The following is a 14,419-nucleotide window of genomic DNA, read 5'->3' as shown; positions in this document are numbered from 1 at the left end:
TGGATGTGAGAGTTGGACTATAAAGAAAGCTGAGCACTGAAGAATTGATGCTTTTGAACTGTGGTGTTGGAGAAGACTCTTGAGAGTCCCTTGGACTGCAAGGAGATCCAACCAGTCCATTCTAATGGAGATCAGTCCTGGGTGTTCATTGGAAGGACTGATGTTGAAGCTGAAACTCCAATACTTTGGCTACCTGATGCGAAGAGCTGACATATTTGAAAAGACCCTGATGCTGGGAAAGATTGAGGGCAGGAGGAGAAGAGAACGACACAGGATGAGATGGCTGGATGACATCACCAACTCAATGGACGTGAGTTTGGGTGAACTCGGGAAGTTGGTGATGGACAGGGAGGCCTGGCGTGCTGCAGTTCATGGGGTCTCAAAGAGTCGGACACGACTGAGCGACTGAACTGAACTGAACTGATATCTGCTTTACAATATTGTTAGTTTCTGCTGTACAAAAACATGAATCAGGTATATATATACATATATCCCCTTCTTCTTGGACCTCTCTCCTTCATGCTCCCCACCCCATCCCACCCCTCTAGGTCATCACAGAGTTATCACAGAGCATCAAGCTGAGCTCCCTCTGCTATACAGCAGGTTCCCACTAGCTATCTATTAATACTTACACATGATAGCATATATATGGGATAAGGCAATGGCACCCCACTCCAGTACTCTTGCCTGGAAAATCCCATGGATGGAGGAGCCTGGTGGTCTGCCATCTATGGGGTCGCACAGAGTCAGACACGACTGAAGCGACTTAGCAGCAGCAGCAGCAGCATATATATGTCAACCCTAGTTTCAGGACACGGGCTTAGTTGCCGCATGACATGTGGGATCTTAGTTCTCCAATGGGGATTGAACCTGCACTCCCTCCATTGAAAGGTGGAGTCTTAACCACTGGACCACCAGGGAAGTCCTGACATAATGTTGTTTTTTTTTTTTTTTAACACACACACACACAAACTGCATCAAATGAACAGCCCCCAGATAGAAATACAGATGACTTCCTAGGAGTTGAGCAGAGTTCTAATCCAAAGCTGTCTAGCCTTTCCCCACTTCCTCTTGTCTTTATGATATATCTGTAGCCCCACTCTTTTCCTTGCAAGTCTACATGCCGACCCAGAGTAATGATAAATCAGGTTACGTGGCTCATGCAATAAAACAGGACACTGGACAACAGAGATACCGTGGTGACCCAAATGACCTGTCCCCATGGAGCCACAAGTCTAGTGGGGACACATGTTAGAGCATCACAAATGTCAGGGTGTGATGATCCTGAGAAAGAGGATCAGGGAGGTGGGAAGCCCCTGAGACCTGAGGGAGGAGCAGAGGTAAGATAGAAGGAGAAGCACAGGAAGGGGCCTTGACCACCTCTTCTTTCTGCGGGTCTGCCCTCCCCCTCCCCCTCCCCCTCTCCACGCCTTTTCCCCTCCCTCTGCCTCATCTCTTCCTCAGACCCCTTAAGGATCTTCTGCCAGGCTGCTTATCCCCCAGGCCATTTCTGCATTCTCTTTGCCCTAGGAGGGAATTCTAAGTGTTCATTTTTGTAGTATTAACAAAATACTTTTTATAATGCTGCTGCTGCTAAGTCGCTTCAGTCGTGTCTGACTCTGTGCGACCCCAGAGACAGCAGCCCACCAGGCTCCCCCGTCCCTGGGATTCTCCAGGCAAGAACACTGGAGTGGGTTGCTATTTGCTTCTCCAATGCATGAAAGTGAAAGTGAAGTCGCTCAGTCATATCCGACTCCTAGCGACCCCATGGACTGCAGCCTACCAGGCCCCTCCATCCATGGGGTTTTCCAGGCAAGAGTACTGGAGTGGGGTGCCATTGCCTTCTCCGTTTATAATGCTACTGGATTTCAAAGAAAAGCATGCACCCTAGGGTCTGAGCAGTTTTGCTGGTAAAATACTATCCTCTAGGCCTTTTCACTTTCATGCATTGGAGAAGGAAATGGCAACCCACTCCAGTGTTCTTGCCTGGAGAATCCCAGGGACGGGGGAGCCTGCTGCGCTGCTGTCTCTGGGGTGGCACAGAGTCGGACACGACTGAAGCAACTTAGCAGCAGCAGCAGCAGCAGCAGCAGGCCTTTAATAAGAGTCTAGTGTTTAAAGACACAAGGCCAGGGACTTCTCTGAAAGCCCAGTGGCTAAGACTGCACCCTCAATGCAGGAGGCCCGGGTTCCATCCCACACGCCGTAACTAAGAGTTTGCATGCTGCAACTAAGACCAGGTGCAGCCAAATAAATGTTTTAAAAGACTGAAAACAGCTAAAAATATACTTTCTGTTTCTTTAAAAAATAAAGACACAAGGTCAGGGGTACCTAGTCCTTTCCTGGAAAACTTGCCCCTGGTGACTCTGAGGCACAAAAGTCGACACAGGAAGAAGAATGAAAGGTCTGGAAGCTTCTGAAATGCACAGGAGATGTCAAAAAGTGTGAACTCTGAGCACAGGGCCTGTTGTCCCTTATTTATCCTCAGATATTCCAAATGTTTCCCCTATTTACCCACAGAAAATAAAACTAGTGAACTGGATCACATGCTTTCATTTCAAACATCTATTCCTTCTAAGCCTCCACTGAGGGCAGGAGGAGAATGAGGTGACAGAGAATGAGATGTTTGGGTGGCATGTATTGGAGCAAACTCCAGGAGATAGAATGAAGGACAGGGAGGCCTGGCATGCTGCAGTCCATGGGGTTGCAAAGAATCAGACACGACTGAGAGCCTGAACAACAAAAGCCTCCAGATGATACCATTAACAAGAAAAGTGAATTCAAATTCAGTAAAGGGCAAGGGCTTAACACCATGGAGGAGCTCCAACTAGAATGAAGAATCAAGTTTTAAAATCACAAGTAGGACTTTTCATAGATTTTAATGCATGTATATACATCAAGTTCAAAGACTATCTCGCTGTCTTTCACAGTGACTGGAAAGAACAGTTAACGAAGTCATCGATAGCCATTGTCGTTACTAGTAACAGAATCAAAAGTGCACAGAAACACTATTTTTTAAAACATTGATAGAAATAAAAATGGATGAGAAAGGATACACTCAGGGGAACTGGGTTAAATAGTTCCACTTAGTACACAAAAATGGCCCAGCAGCCAGGGAGACCAAGACCCCTTCCTCCTCCCTAAAAGAGGGGCTCTTGGGTTCCAGATCTGTTACATTTAGATTTCAATATGGTTGCTTTCTCTCTCTCCCATATTTTTCCTGTTATCTGAAAAATATCTCATAGAAGAGGATGGTGATGCCAGCCATGTCCTGGATTCAGTCTGCCTCCATGCAGCCCTCCTGGTCCTTCTCGCTTTGCCCTCAGCCTTACAAGAAACAAAGAAAGCTGGTTATGGAACCTTCCCAGGTTCACACAGTGACTCCCAGCCAGGGGTAGAAAATGTGTCCAAATGCCTTAGTCTGTGCTGGGATGGAGATGAGAGGATAGAGTAACCAACACATCCCCAGAGAACCCACAGTTACAGAGGGGAGTGGGTCTAGTCCCCTGGTGGGTTGGGAGGGAAAAAATAGTTGCAAACCACTGGTTTAAGATTGGAAATAGCTCAGTTGGAATTCCGTTATCTCCACTAGCTTTGTTCGTAGTGATGCTTCCTGAGGCCCACATGACTCCACACTCCAGGATGTCTGGCTCTAGGTGAGTGACCGTACCATCATGGTTATCTGGGTCATTAAGACCTTCAGTTCTTCTTTTGCTTCTGTTAGGTCCTTGCCATTTAATGTTATTGATGTACTTGAATTTTGAGCTTCTCCTGGGCAGGAGTAAAGTGGCTCATAATTCAGATTCTACTTTGTCAGGCATATGGGAGGCACCTGGTGAAAAACACTGATGGAAAGAATGTACACTGAGCCTGGAGCCACCACACTAAAGGGAACCGATAAGATGGGCATTTTGAAAATCAAGCCCTAAGAACACCAGGGTAGAAACAGGAACCCTCCTGCAGGGCTCAGGGCTGCAGAACTAGGTGAGGAGCCAAGCCTGCCACTCAGGAAAGCTTGGGTCTCCACTCAGAGGGCAGAGTCACAGAGCGGGCGAAGAAGAAGCCCCTCCACTTTGTGTCCATAAAAGTCACCTGCTGAGGAAGCCTGGCCGGGGAGAGTCTGTGTCCTGTCACCTGTCCCAGAATGAGGATGGATCTGTCAGAGGAATGATCCAGAAGAGATGTGGGGAGATATGGGACCCCATTCAGTCAGCTGAGCAGGACCTGTGAGTCTGAGAGCCAGTGATTCTTGGCCCTCTCAGACCCCCTGCCTCGTCTTAAAACCAAATACTTTCTAACACAACACTGCAAATCAACTATACTTCAATTAAATAAATATTTTCATTTGCTCTTCTTGATTATGAATTGAGATTCATAGACAATATGATTGTCTCTATAATCTTAACAATCAATATCATACCTTAACTATAACAAACAAGAAGTGAAAAGCAACGTATAATAAAATAACATGTATTCCTACATGAATATTCAGGAATGATTGTACTAGAAGACAAAATAGCTCCCGCAGACCTCCCAAATAACCCCTCGGGTTGATACTGCTCCACTGGGACCCCTGCTGTAGCCCAAGAGGAGCCCCCAAGTCTCTGAGCTCCCCGGCCAGTCAGCTGGCAGCCCTCACTTTCCAGTAACTCACCCTCTGGCTGCAAGAGAAGAAGCTGAAGGCGGGAACCAGAGCAGCCCTTTCTTGCTCCACTGCTGTCTCATGGGGCACCTGTAGGGACCAACACCGGAGGTGGAGGAGCTCCAGCAGTGCTGAGGCCTTCCAGAGTCCCCAGTTACACATCAGTACCCCCAACGCCATCCTCTGCCCACAGCTGCCAGCTTCCTGCCCAGTGATGCTACAGAAAAGGGAGCCCAAGAGGGTCAGCAGGAGGAGGAAGTTTCTGGCAGATGGACTTCCTCAAAAATCCCAGGCAGCACTGCTGGGTAAGTTCAGGTTTCTTTAGCTCTTTCACCTGGGCTCTCCTGATGCTGTTTCTTCATCTGTCTGGTCTCTACTTTAGCAACGGTGTCTAATTGCACGATAATGCCTCAGACCCCCCATTTTGCCTACAGGAATCCTCCAGCCTGCTCATTTAAAAGCCCAGAGATGAGACGAGGCTGCACAGTGAGAGCTCAGTGTGGCAGTGTGACGCAGTGGACAAAGTGGCCCTGGATTCAAATCCTGACTCTGCAGTCTACCTAGCAGCAGTCTGAACCTAAGTAATTTAGGTTCTCTGCATTTCCAGTTCACCAGTGGTAAAATGAGGAGAAGAAAACCTACTTTGCTGAGTTATATTAAGCATTAAGCAGAATCAATTAAAAAAAAAAAAAAACACCCAGCCCAGAAACATAAAATGGTTTCTCCTGCTCTCAATTATCAGGAAGGCAGCTGAGAGTGGCAAGAAAAATAGGGTTCACGGAACCCCAGAGAACTAGCTTCAAGTCTAGATCCTTGACTGCAGACGGTACATCATCTAAGATGGAAATAATGACTGCTCATTGGGAGAAGGGACATGCATGCCCTGGGGAGCTCTGCACTGGTCAGTCTCATGCCCTCCATGAACCCTGTGGCGTCACTGTCGCCTTCACCTCATTGCTCTTGACTGAGAAGCATTCCAGGTCTTCCAGAGGAAAACCAGCTGGAGTGTTTACTATGCAGTCTGCTGTTTCGTCCACTTTCCCTGCGATCACTGTACTGCGATTACTGAGGGTAAGGGGACCACAGCCTTCCTCCTTGAAAGCGGTATCATGTGTCCTAGGGAGATAATGCAGTCTCAGTTTAAAGCAGGAGTTAAAATTGAGCAGGAGGAAAACTTCTCAGCAGAGGCATCTTATCTATAGAATCATAACCCCTCCAGAGCATTCTTTATGAGACAGTTATCTGCAAGGGTTTGGCCCGTTTGTGCCTGGAGATGGGAGAAGGGGGTCTGGTGATCTCAAATGCTCTTGGCAGGGTCAAGCATCCATGGGTCCTTCTGAGATGGAGGTTCAGGGATGCTAGGGAGGTTCCACGGGGACATACCAGCTCCCCAGCTGCCCGGTACAGCGAGCTGAGTGGGCGGTACAGGAAACTGAGACAGGTGGCTGTGTAGAGGTCGGCGTAGTGCATCAGCTGGCTGGAGAAGAGTGTCTGGTGGAAACCACACCGGAACCAGGCTGCCCATCACACTGTAGCACAGGTCCAGCTCCCGGCTGACTCTCTGGCAGAGGGGCAGCTCACTGATTCGAGATCCCATTCCCACCCCCACCCCCACGCACAGGACCTGCATCACCCACAAGCAAGCCTGTCTGCCAGGGTCAGGCCCAGCTCTGCCCTCCTGGGAAACAGTCCCCTAAAGACATTGAGGCCCTCGCCCACCGCAGGGAAGGAAGGAGCTGCCATGGCGCTCAGCCAGCCCGGGCTTTGGGAGGTGGGGCGGCTCTCTCTCCTTGGCCCCAGGTCCCACTCCCTGTTTTCCTGCCTGGTCCTGGAGAGCGACCAGCCTGCTCTACACTCTCAGCGTCACTTACTTTCTGGTAAGACCCACACACCCAGGCCCACTCCTGCCCCACCCCACTAGCAGGCCCCTGCCTCATTACAGGCCCTGCTTTCAGAATCTAGAAAAGCATTCATTCCCTCGTAGTTCAGTGGTTAAAAATCTGCCTGCCAGTGCAGGGGACACGGGCTCCATCCCTGCTCCAGGAAGGTCCCACGTGCCTCGGGGACAACTAAGCCTGTGCACCACAACTACTGAGCCTGTGCTCCGTGACAAGAGAAGCCACCACAGTAAGAAGCCCACATGCCACAACTAGAGAAAGTCCATGCACAACAGTGAAGACCCAGGTCAAAAACAAACAAATAGTTTATTTTTTTTTAAAGAAAAGTGGTCCAATATTACTCCCAGAGTGACCAAGGATGTCTTTGTTACCCTCTCTGTGCCTCAGTTCCCCCATCTATAAAATAAGGGTGACGATCCCTGTCCAGTCCCCCTCGAGGGGATGTGGGAGGATCACATGGCATGAAAGCACTGAATTCCCCACAAGAGGTTCAGCCAAGGTCCTACACTATTGGTCCCCACTGGGCCTGGGAAGGTCGAGTGGCCTGAACCCCTGTGGGACTCTTCCACCTCTAGTGACTGGTCAGGAATGACACTAGGGAACGTGTCCTTTCCTTACCCAGACACACCAGCGCATCCACCCTAAATCCAAAAGGTCTTCTCAGGCCCTTTGCCTGGCTGACCCCAGACATGAGCCAGGCAGTCGGTCACTTGAGGACCCAATGCAGGAGGCAGGCAGTTCTCAAGGTTAATGGTGGAGATGGAAGGACCTCAAGCCTTCAAGAGCACACGGCTGTCATTCAGCACGAGGGCCAGCAGAGGGCACAGGCTAACAAGGCCCAGTGGCACTCCTGGAGACTGCGGGAGTCATAATAGGGCTCTGGAGACCTGGGAAAGAGCTAATCCAGGCAGGCAACCTGGAGTCACATGCCTCACCCACCGCCCCGCCAGGCCCACCCCCTCCTCCTCAGCACCCTGCTCTTTCCTGAATCTCCCTCTTGGTGGAGTTGATGAGTTGCAGGCCGTAACTGCTGCCATCTGTGTGCCTGGTGCAAAAATGGCCACTTGACCCAGGAGGAGAGGAGCTGGGGGCCCCGGAGTCTCCGGGTACAACCTCCCCAGATGCCATGGGGTGGGAGGCACTCTGCGGGCACCCAGTGGGGGCGCTGAGCTGGGTGTGTGCCCACGTGTGACAGGGTCAGTGGTTCAGGAGGAAGGGCCTAGCGGTCAGTGTGAGCATCTCAAGGGGGTCAGAGTCCAGTTTAGTAGGGAAGCCCAGTCTGAAACAGATCGTGATTTCCTGAGCAACCTGGCGTGGATCCTGCTGCCAGGCGTGGACATGGACTACCACCCTCCATCCTGCTCCCCTCCTGGGGTAGGGGTCACAGGTCAGGGCTCTCACTGGTACAGGTCCGCTAGATGCACATCCAGCCTCTTCAGCATCTCCATTCGCTCTGAAAAGCAGACAGGTGACAGGGGGCATGACAGCCCTGCCCACTTTGTCCTGGGCCTAGCTCAGCTAGTGAGGTCAGGGTGGAAAGATCACTGGAGTCTAACCCCACTCCCCTGCCCCGGGCCCAGCTGTGTGCATAACATCCTTGCCCCTCTCCTTACATTGAGGGAGACTCCGCCCAGGGCAGAGCAGGGAGAGCCCTGTGGGACAGATGCCTTCAGGCTGTGTGACTTTGGGCAAGACACTTAACCTCTCTGGGTCTCTGTTTCCTCATGAATAAATAGATCCACTCTCATAAACCACAGAGCAGACAGTATGATCATGGTCACTACTGACCCCACATGGGAGAGAGGAGATAAGGACCATGGTGCAGGCTTTAGCATTGCTGGCCAGTGCCCCCTGCTGGTCTGCCCCCTACAACTCACCCTTCTCTTGGGCCCAGATGCCCAGTTCCCAGGACAGCTCAGGAACCACCAGACAAGTCCGCCAGCCCTGCGGCTTCTTGGACTTGAGGATGTCCCCAAAGATGTGATCCCCAATGTATAGGATGTCCTTCCCCCGCACCTCAAGCAGCTCACATACCACGTCCAATGACCCTGCCGGACCAGGGGAGGACAGGCCCACTCACAGTCCTTCCTGTCCTAGCGAGCAGGCTGGGGACAGGGGCTCCTAGTCCCATCCTGGTGGGCAGGCCTGGGATGTGGGCTTCTAGTTGAAGGTGGGTTGCTAAGGAGGAATGGGAGGGAGGGAGGGAGAAGGGGGAGCTGGTTCCTCCAGAGTAGACAGCACAGGGCTGGTGGGGGCCAGTGTAGGTACCAACACAGAGCTTGCCCGTGTCCTGGAGGGGGCAGAGGGCTGCCCTGGTCAGAGACGGTGGGGGGTTGGGACTAGCAGGGGTAGCTATGGGGTAAGGAGAGAAGGGGGCCACAGGGCCCTGAAGGAGTCCCCTCCCTGGATCCCTGCCTCCAGGGACAGACAGACAGCAGAGCAGCCACCACCAAGGGCAGGTCAAGCCTGAGAGGCGGGCTCCCTCCCCACAGTGCAGTCCATGGGTCACGGAGGACAGGCCTCGACCCCTGCATTACCGTGTTGACCTGTCTCAGCACTGTGGCCTCCACGAAGAAGTGGGGCTTCTGTGTGTCCACCACGATCAGATCAAAGTAAGACCTCCAGGGCCTGGCTGCAGCCTGCAGGTGGGAGGACGAGACGTGGTGGGGCACATGGGGAGGCACATGCCAACACGCGCGCTCAGCCTGAAAAATCTGATTCAGGCTCTCAGCCAGGTCCTCACCCACAGCTGCCCCACCCACACCTGACCGGGATGCCTGGCTCTGGACCGGTGAAAACTCGCCAGCTCCCCATCTCAGCCCTGGCCTCTCAGCTAGATGGGACATCCCGAGGCTCAGGAACCGGGGCCTCTGACCATCCAACATCCCCAGCCATGCTGGCAGGAAGTGCTCCAAAGCTATTAGCAGAGGCCAGCGTTGGATGTCGAGTGGGCTGTGTCAGCCCCTGGAGTCCCTCATAGCACAGAGTCAGAGACCCAGGGACACAGGACGAGAGCACAGGTTCCTCCCCACCCCACCCCCAAGCTGGAGCCCTGCTTACCCATTAGCCAGCTGGGTCCCCACAAGGTATGTTGCACTCCCTGCCCCCAGGCCTGCCAAAGCCACTTCTCACCCCCTCCCTCACCCGCTTCTGCCCCATCCAGCCCGTCCCCAAATATCTAGTCACTTTTCCAAGGTCTCTCCACCCCTCCAGGCTCCTCCCATAGCCTGGCTGAAGTCACCAGCCTCCACCCACTGGGGAAGTTCCAGCACCCACTGGGGAGGTTCCGACGGGCCCACTCAGGTGACACGATCCTTCCCATACCCTTGGTTCCTCCTGGAGGAGAGAGCTGGACATGGGAGGGACCTGCAGCAAGGTGGCCTGGTCTCCCTGCCCTAGACACAGCCTCCACCAGCCAGGCCCATGGCACTCACCTCACCAGCACCTAACAGGTAGGTCATGATGGCCTGGCAAGGACAAGGCAGGAGTTAGGGCACCTAGCTGGGTCGGACCAGGGGCAGCCAAGGCCCTCAGCCCACAGGACACACCGGGCACCACAGGAGCAAGATGGAGGGGAAATGGATAATTTCACAGAGACCCTAGGCTTCCCTGGTGGCTCGGGGTAAAGAATCTGCCTGCAGTGCAGGAGAGGCAGGTTTGATCTCTGGGTCAGGAAGATCCCCTGGAGAAGGAAATGGCAACCCACTCCAGTGTTCTTGCCTGGGAAATCCTGTGGACAGAGAAGCCTGGCTACAGTCCACGGGGTCACAAAGAGTCAGACACAGACAGTGACTAACATTTCACTGAGACCTTAAAAGGTCAAGAAATGGAACCCAAAATACCAACCAAGCAGTGAGGGTTTCATCCCCACTGTTTCTGCAGGGCCTCAGTTTCCCCAGAGCCAGAAAAGAAAGTTCTCTGGCCCAGAGGCTGAGCTCCGCCCCTCCACCCACCTCCATTTACACACTCACATCTGTGTAGTTGTAGCTGCTGTTGGTGGCCAGGAACACTTTTCCCACCTCCTTCATCTTGTCCAGAAGGACGAGGATTCATGCCTGGGGCAGAGAGAGGAGCCACCTCCAGCAGTGGGGCCTCCCCGGAGCTGCCCTGGGAGCCTGTTCTCAGGTTTCAGCCCCATGGCTGGGCAGGGGGCCCCAGGTCAGGCAGGAAGGCAAGGAACAAGGCCAGGGTGCAGAGCTCTGTCTACATCTTGAAGAAAGAGCCAGGGAAAGGAGGAGCAGCCCCACCGCCCTGGGGGAGGGGGGGACAAGGTTTAGTCATGACCCTAGTCTAAGGCCACTCACATCCTTCTCCAGAATTTCTCTAAGTCCTCCAAGGTCTTCTCCTTGAGACAGCCCTGCAGGAGGGAGCAGAGCTGTGAGTTCACGTGCTCATATGTGTATGTGTGTATGTGCACACAGGCATGCGTGCACATGCATACATCCAAGATGGAGGAACACAGACCACCATCCTCAACCGGAAGCAGAGTGAAACCTTATGGAGTCTGGGGACCTGGGTGTGGCCTGGGGTCCTGGGACATTCACCAAAAGGTGGACATAATCCATGGCATCCATCACATCCTGGAAGAGGCTTCAGAAGGACATGAAGAGGTTCCCGTGCTGATAGCCTGTGTCACAGCTGAGTCAAGCCAAGAGGGAGGCTGATATGGGCCCCTGAGGTGACCACCGCCCTGGAGCCCTACCAGCAGGACTCCTTCCATCCACAGTGAGCAGGACACCAGCCCTCTTGGGAGGGGTGTCACCCTGTGCTGAGGGTCATCCCTTGGGGCTATCAGTTATAGAGTTGAGGGCGCCCACATCTAAGGCCTTCCCACTGAGTTCTTGAAGCCCTTGTTGAAGGGGTTCCTCAGGAGGAGCCGCTGCCTCTTGCTGGAGCCCCCATTTCAGGGCTTGGCCCCTAAGGGGAGCGCTATCCTGCTGGGTCACCCAGGGCGGGGGGAGGGGAGGGGCACAGAATGCACTTGATGTAGTGGGAGCAGCCAGAGAAGTCTACCAGGCAGGCATACAGGTAGGTTTCTGGGGGTGGGGAGAGCAGTCAGTCTCTGGTCCAAGGATCCAGGCCAGAGCCGAGACTACCTCACCATCAGCCCTCACCCCATCAGCCCTCACCAGGCAGGTTGAAGAGCATGTTGAGGTTGTGAAACCGCTGCAGGTCATCCCTCTGAATGAACTTGCTGAGGTAGAAGCCCCAGACCTCCGCCCTGGGGAAGAAGTGAGCACTGTGCCATGATGCCACCTCCTCCACAGCGCCCACCAGTGGTCGGCCAGGCTCTGCCACTCCTTCGCACCTCTCCCCATCTTCCTGTCCCTCTTTCTCCAGGTGGCACTGCCAAGCCCCTGCTGTGTGCTTGACTCACCCCTCAGCCCCAACGTCTTTCCTGCACCATCCTTGCCCCCCAGCCAGTGCCTTACTCTGAGAGGGAGGATAAGCCATGGGTGCCCAGCAGCATGTTCCTGTGGGCATCCACCTTCAGCAGGTTTCCGTAGAGCACGTTGAACACCAGCCCCGTGGGTGAGGGCACAGAGGCTGTGAATGGGGTGCCAGGGCCGGGACTCGGCTCAGCATCCCGCCCTCTGGGCTCTGCTCACCTGGTGGGGAAGGTGGGATCATAGGTATAGCGCAGGATCTCGTGCGGGTACCCTGTGCACACCAGGCGCTCCAGCAGCAACTTGAAGGCGAGTGTCTCATAAGCTGGGGAATTGTAAACTGCAGGCCGAGCAGACCCAAGGCCATTGGTGCCCATTCCCCAGCTGGCACCCCTGGCCCCCAATTCCTCACTCCCCCACCCCCCATCCCTCCCCCTCTCTGCTACCAGCCAGAGTGTAGTCCATGTCAAAGCCGCAGCCAATCTTCCCCATCACCAGGCTGCAGTTGACAAAAATCCTGGAAAGGGGAGGATGTCCCCAAACTCCAAGGGCCAGGGCTTCCCTGGGCCTGTGTGTGTCTGAGCACATGTGTGTATCTGAACACAAGTGCCAGCGTGTGCAGGGCTCCTCTCACCGTGGGAGTGTGCTGGGGGCATCCCCAAGAACAAGGATGTGCCCTGATCAGTGGGGGTGTCACTTTCCTGATCGAGGTCACTGTGTCCAAGCTCAGAGATGTTATGTTTGTCCCAGGTGGGCAGCACAAAGCACCATGTCTGGGGGTGGGGGAGGGGGAGAGCCCCTCCCCCCACTGAGCGTACACAGTCAGTTTTCCATGTGGTCAGCCACTGCCCACCTACAAGGGGATGTTCCCTTTTGAGAGCAGGGGCTTGCCTGTGTTTTGAGTGTCATCATCTCTGTGTACTTGAAGGAGTCAGTCCCGGGGCTGCTATGTTGTGTGGGGTATGTCAGGAAATGGGGTGTTTATCATGATCCCCTCCCCTCTCCCATTCATCTCACCACTGATGCCAGTCCGGCTCCAGGGCCTGCAGCTCCCCTCTGGGCTCCCTTAGCTCTCCCCCGTCCACACTGGCCATCGCCACCAGGAGTGAGAAGGCAGTGGTTCCTTCTCCAGTCACCTGCCCACTATCAGTGGTGTCCAGCAGCTCCCCTCTCCCTCAAACCTTCAGACACCACTGCTGACCCTGCTGGCCCCACCCTGGGCCCCCATCTCCTCCTCGTTTGAGGGAGGAGTCAGCCAGGACAGTCTCTGGTGTCCCTTCTGTTCTTTAAGTGCATGTGCCTGGGTGCTCAGTTGTGTCCAACTGAGACTCCAGGGACTGCAGCCCTCCAGGCTCCTCTGTCCATGGGATTTTCCAGGCAAGAATACTGGAATGGGTTGCCATTTCCTCCTTCAGGGGATTTTCCCAACTCAGGGATCGAACCCACATCTCTTGTATCTTTTGCATTGGCAGACTAGTTCTTTACCAGCTGAGCCATCAGGGAAGCCCCTGTTTTTTAAGAGAGAAAGCAGTAATAATCAAGGAAGAACAATTCATCTATATTGTACTATCTTCACTTCTTGAATTTATGCATCCAAGGACCACAACGACCTAGAATGTAGCAGAGAACTCAGACTGCAACAAACATAGGGTTGCAAAAGCAGGAGACTCACGTGCTTTAAAAATAAAAGACTGTCCCATGACAGAGGGTACCAGAGATAAGCATTTTAAGAGCTTTGAGGTACTGTTCTGAGAATATATCTTTCTGTTCCTGAGTAATGTGGTCCACTATTAGAAGACTTAGAGTTTCTTTACCGTAGCTCTCAAAGGCAAACTGAGATTCCAGGTTACTGTGCTGAACTCTGCAAAATTTCCCTTGGAGTCTCATCTGAATGTCAAGTTTGCTTGCCACATTTGTGGCTTCCTCAAACCAAAATTCATGATAAACTTCGATATTTTCCATCATTCACTTACTAAATGTGGCATGACAATCAAGCTATTGGCTGAGCAGAAGACATGACTGTGTCTACTGCCTCATCTTGATTTACAAGCAAAACCTAGAAAACCTAAAAATATAAGTGTTTTGTGGTTTACCTAGGAATAATACACAAAGTATTGTGGGTATTTTTAGTGAAGGAAATCAATTTTGCATAGTTAATTTCAACCTAAATAAAATGTGAATTTTGTTTAAAAGATTTTCTTTTAATAAATAAATAAAAGTGTCTAATAAAGAAAAAAAGCACTTAGGATTCTTGCTTTACAAACAATTCTTGCATGTTGGGTTATCCAATCTTCCTAGCCCAAGGCCATTTAAAGAAGTCATTTCTGGAGACTTCCTTGGTGGCTCAGGGGTTAAAAATCCACCTTGAGATGCAGGTGACCTGGCCAGGGAACTAAGATCCCACATGCCATGGAGTACTGAGCTGCGACTACTGAGTCATGCATTCTGGAGTCCGAGCACAAAGAAAGATCCTGCATGTCACAACCAAGACC

At 52.7% G+C, this 14,419-nt stretch overlaps 1 protein-coding gene across 1 annotated transcript; it reads right to left on the bottom strand.

Annotated features, from left to right (window-relative positions):
• Positions 1 to 2,860: 2,860 nt before the first annotated feature.
• NT5DC4 (5'-nucleotidase domain containing 4) lies at positions 2,861 to 13,021 on the bottom strand. Its single transcript, XM_061431376.1, is given in 16 exon segments — positions 2,861 to 3,327; positions 4,655 to 4,732; positions 7,519 to 7,585; positions 7,942 to 7,993; positions 8,418 to 8,580; positions 8,756 to 8,830; positions 9,078 to 9,492; positions 10,504 to 10,632; positions 10,845 to 10,897; positions 11,085 to 11,178; positions 11,522 to 11,576; positions 11,670 to 11,761; positions 11,973 to 12,068; positions 12,150 to 12,267; positions 12,374 to 12,444; positions 12,945 to 13,021. Coding segments are annotated over 16 exon segments (1,785 nt in total). The 3' UTR covers positions 2,861 to 3,177.
• Between the last annotated feature and the right edge of the window lie 1,398 nt (positions 13,022 to 14,419).

Source organism: Bos javanicus, chromosome 11, assembly GCF_032452875.1.
Source record: "Bos javanicus breed banteng chromosome 11, ARS-OSU_banteng_1.0, whole genome shotgun sequence".
Lineage (NCBI taxonomy): Eukaryota > Metazoa > Chordata > Mammalia > Artiodactyla > Bovidae > Bos > Bos javanicus.
This window is presented reverse-complemented; position numbering and strand designations above follow the sequence as displayed.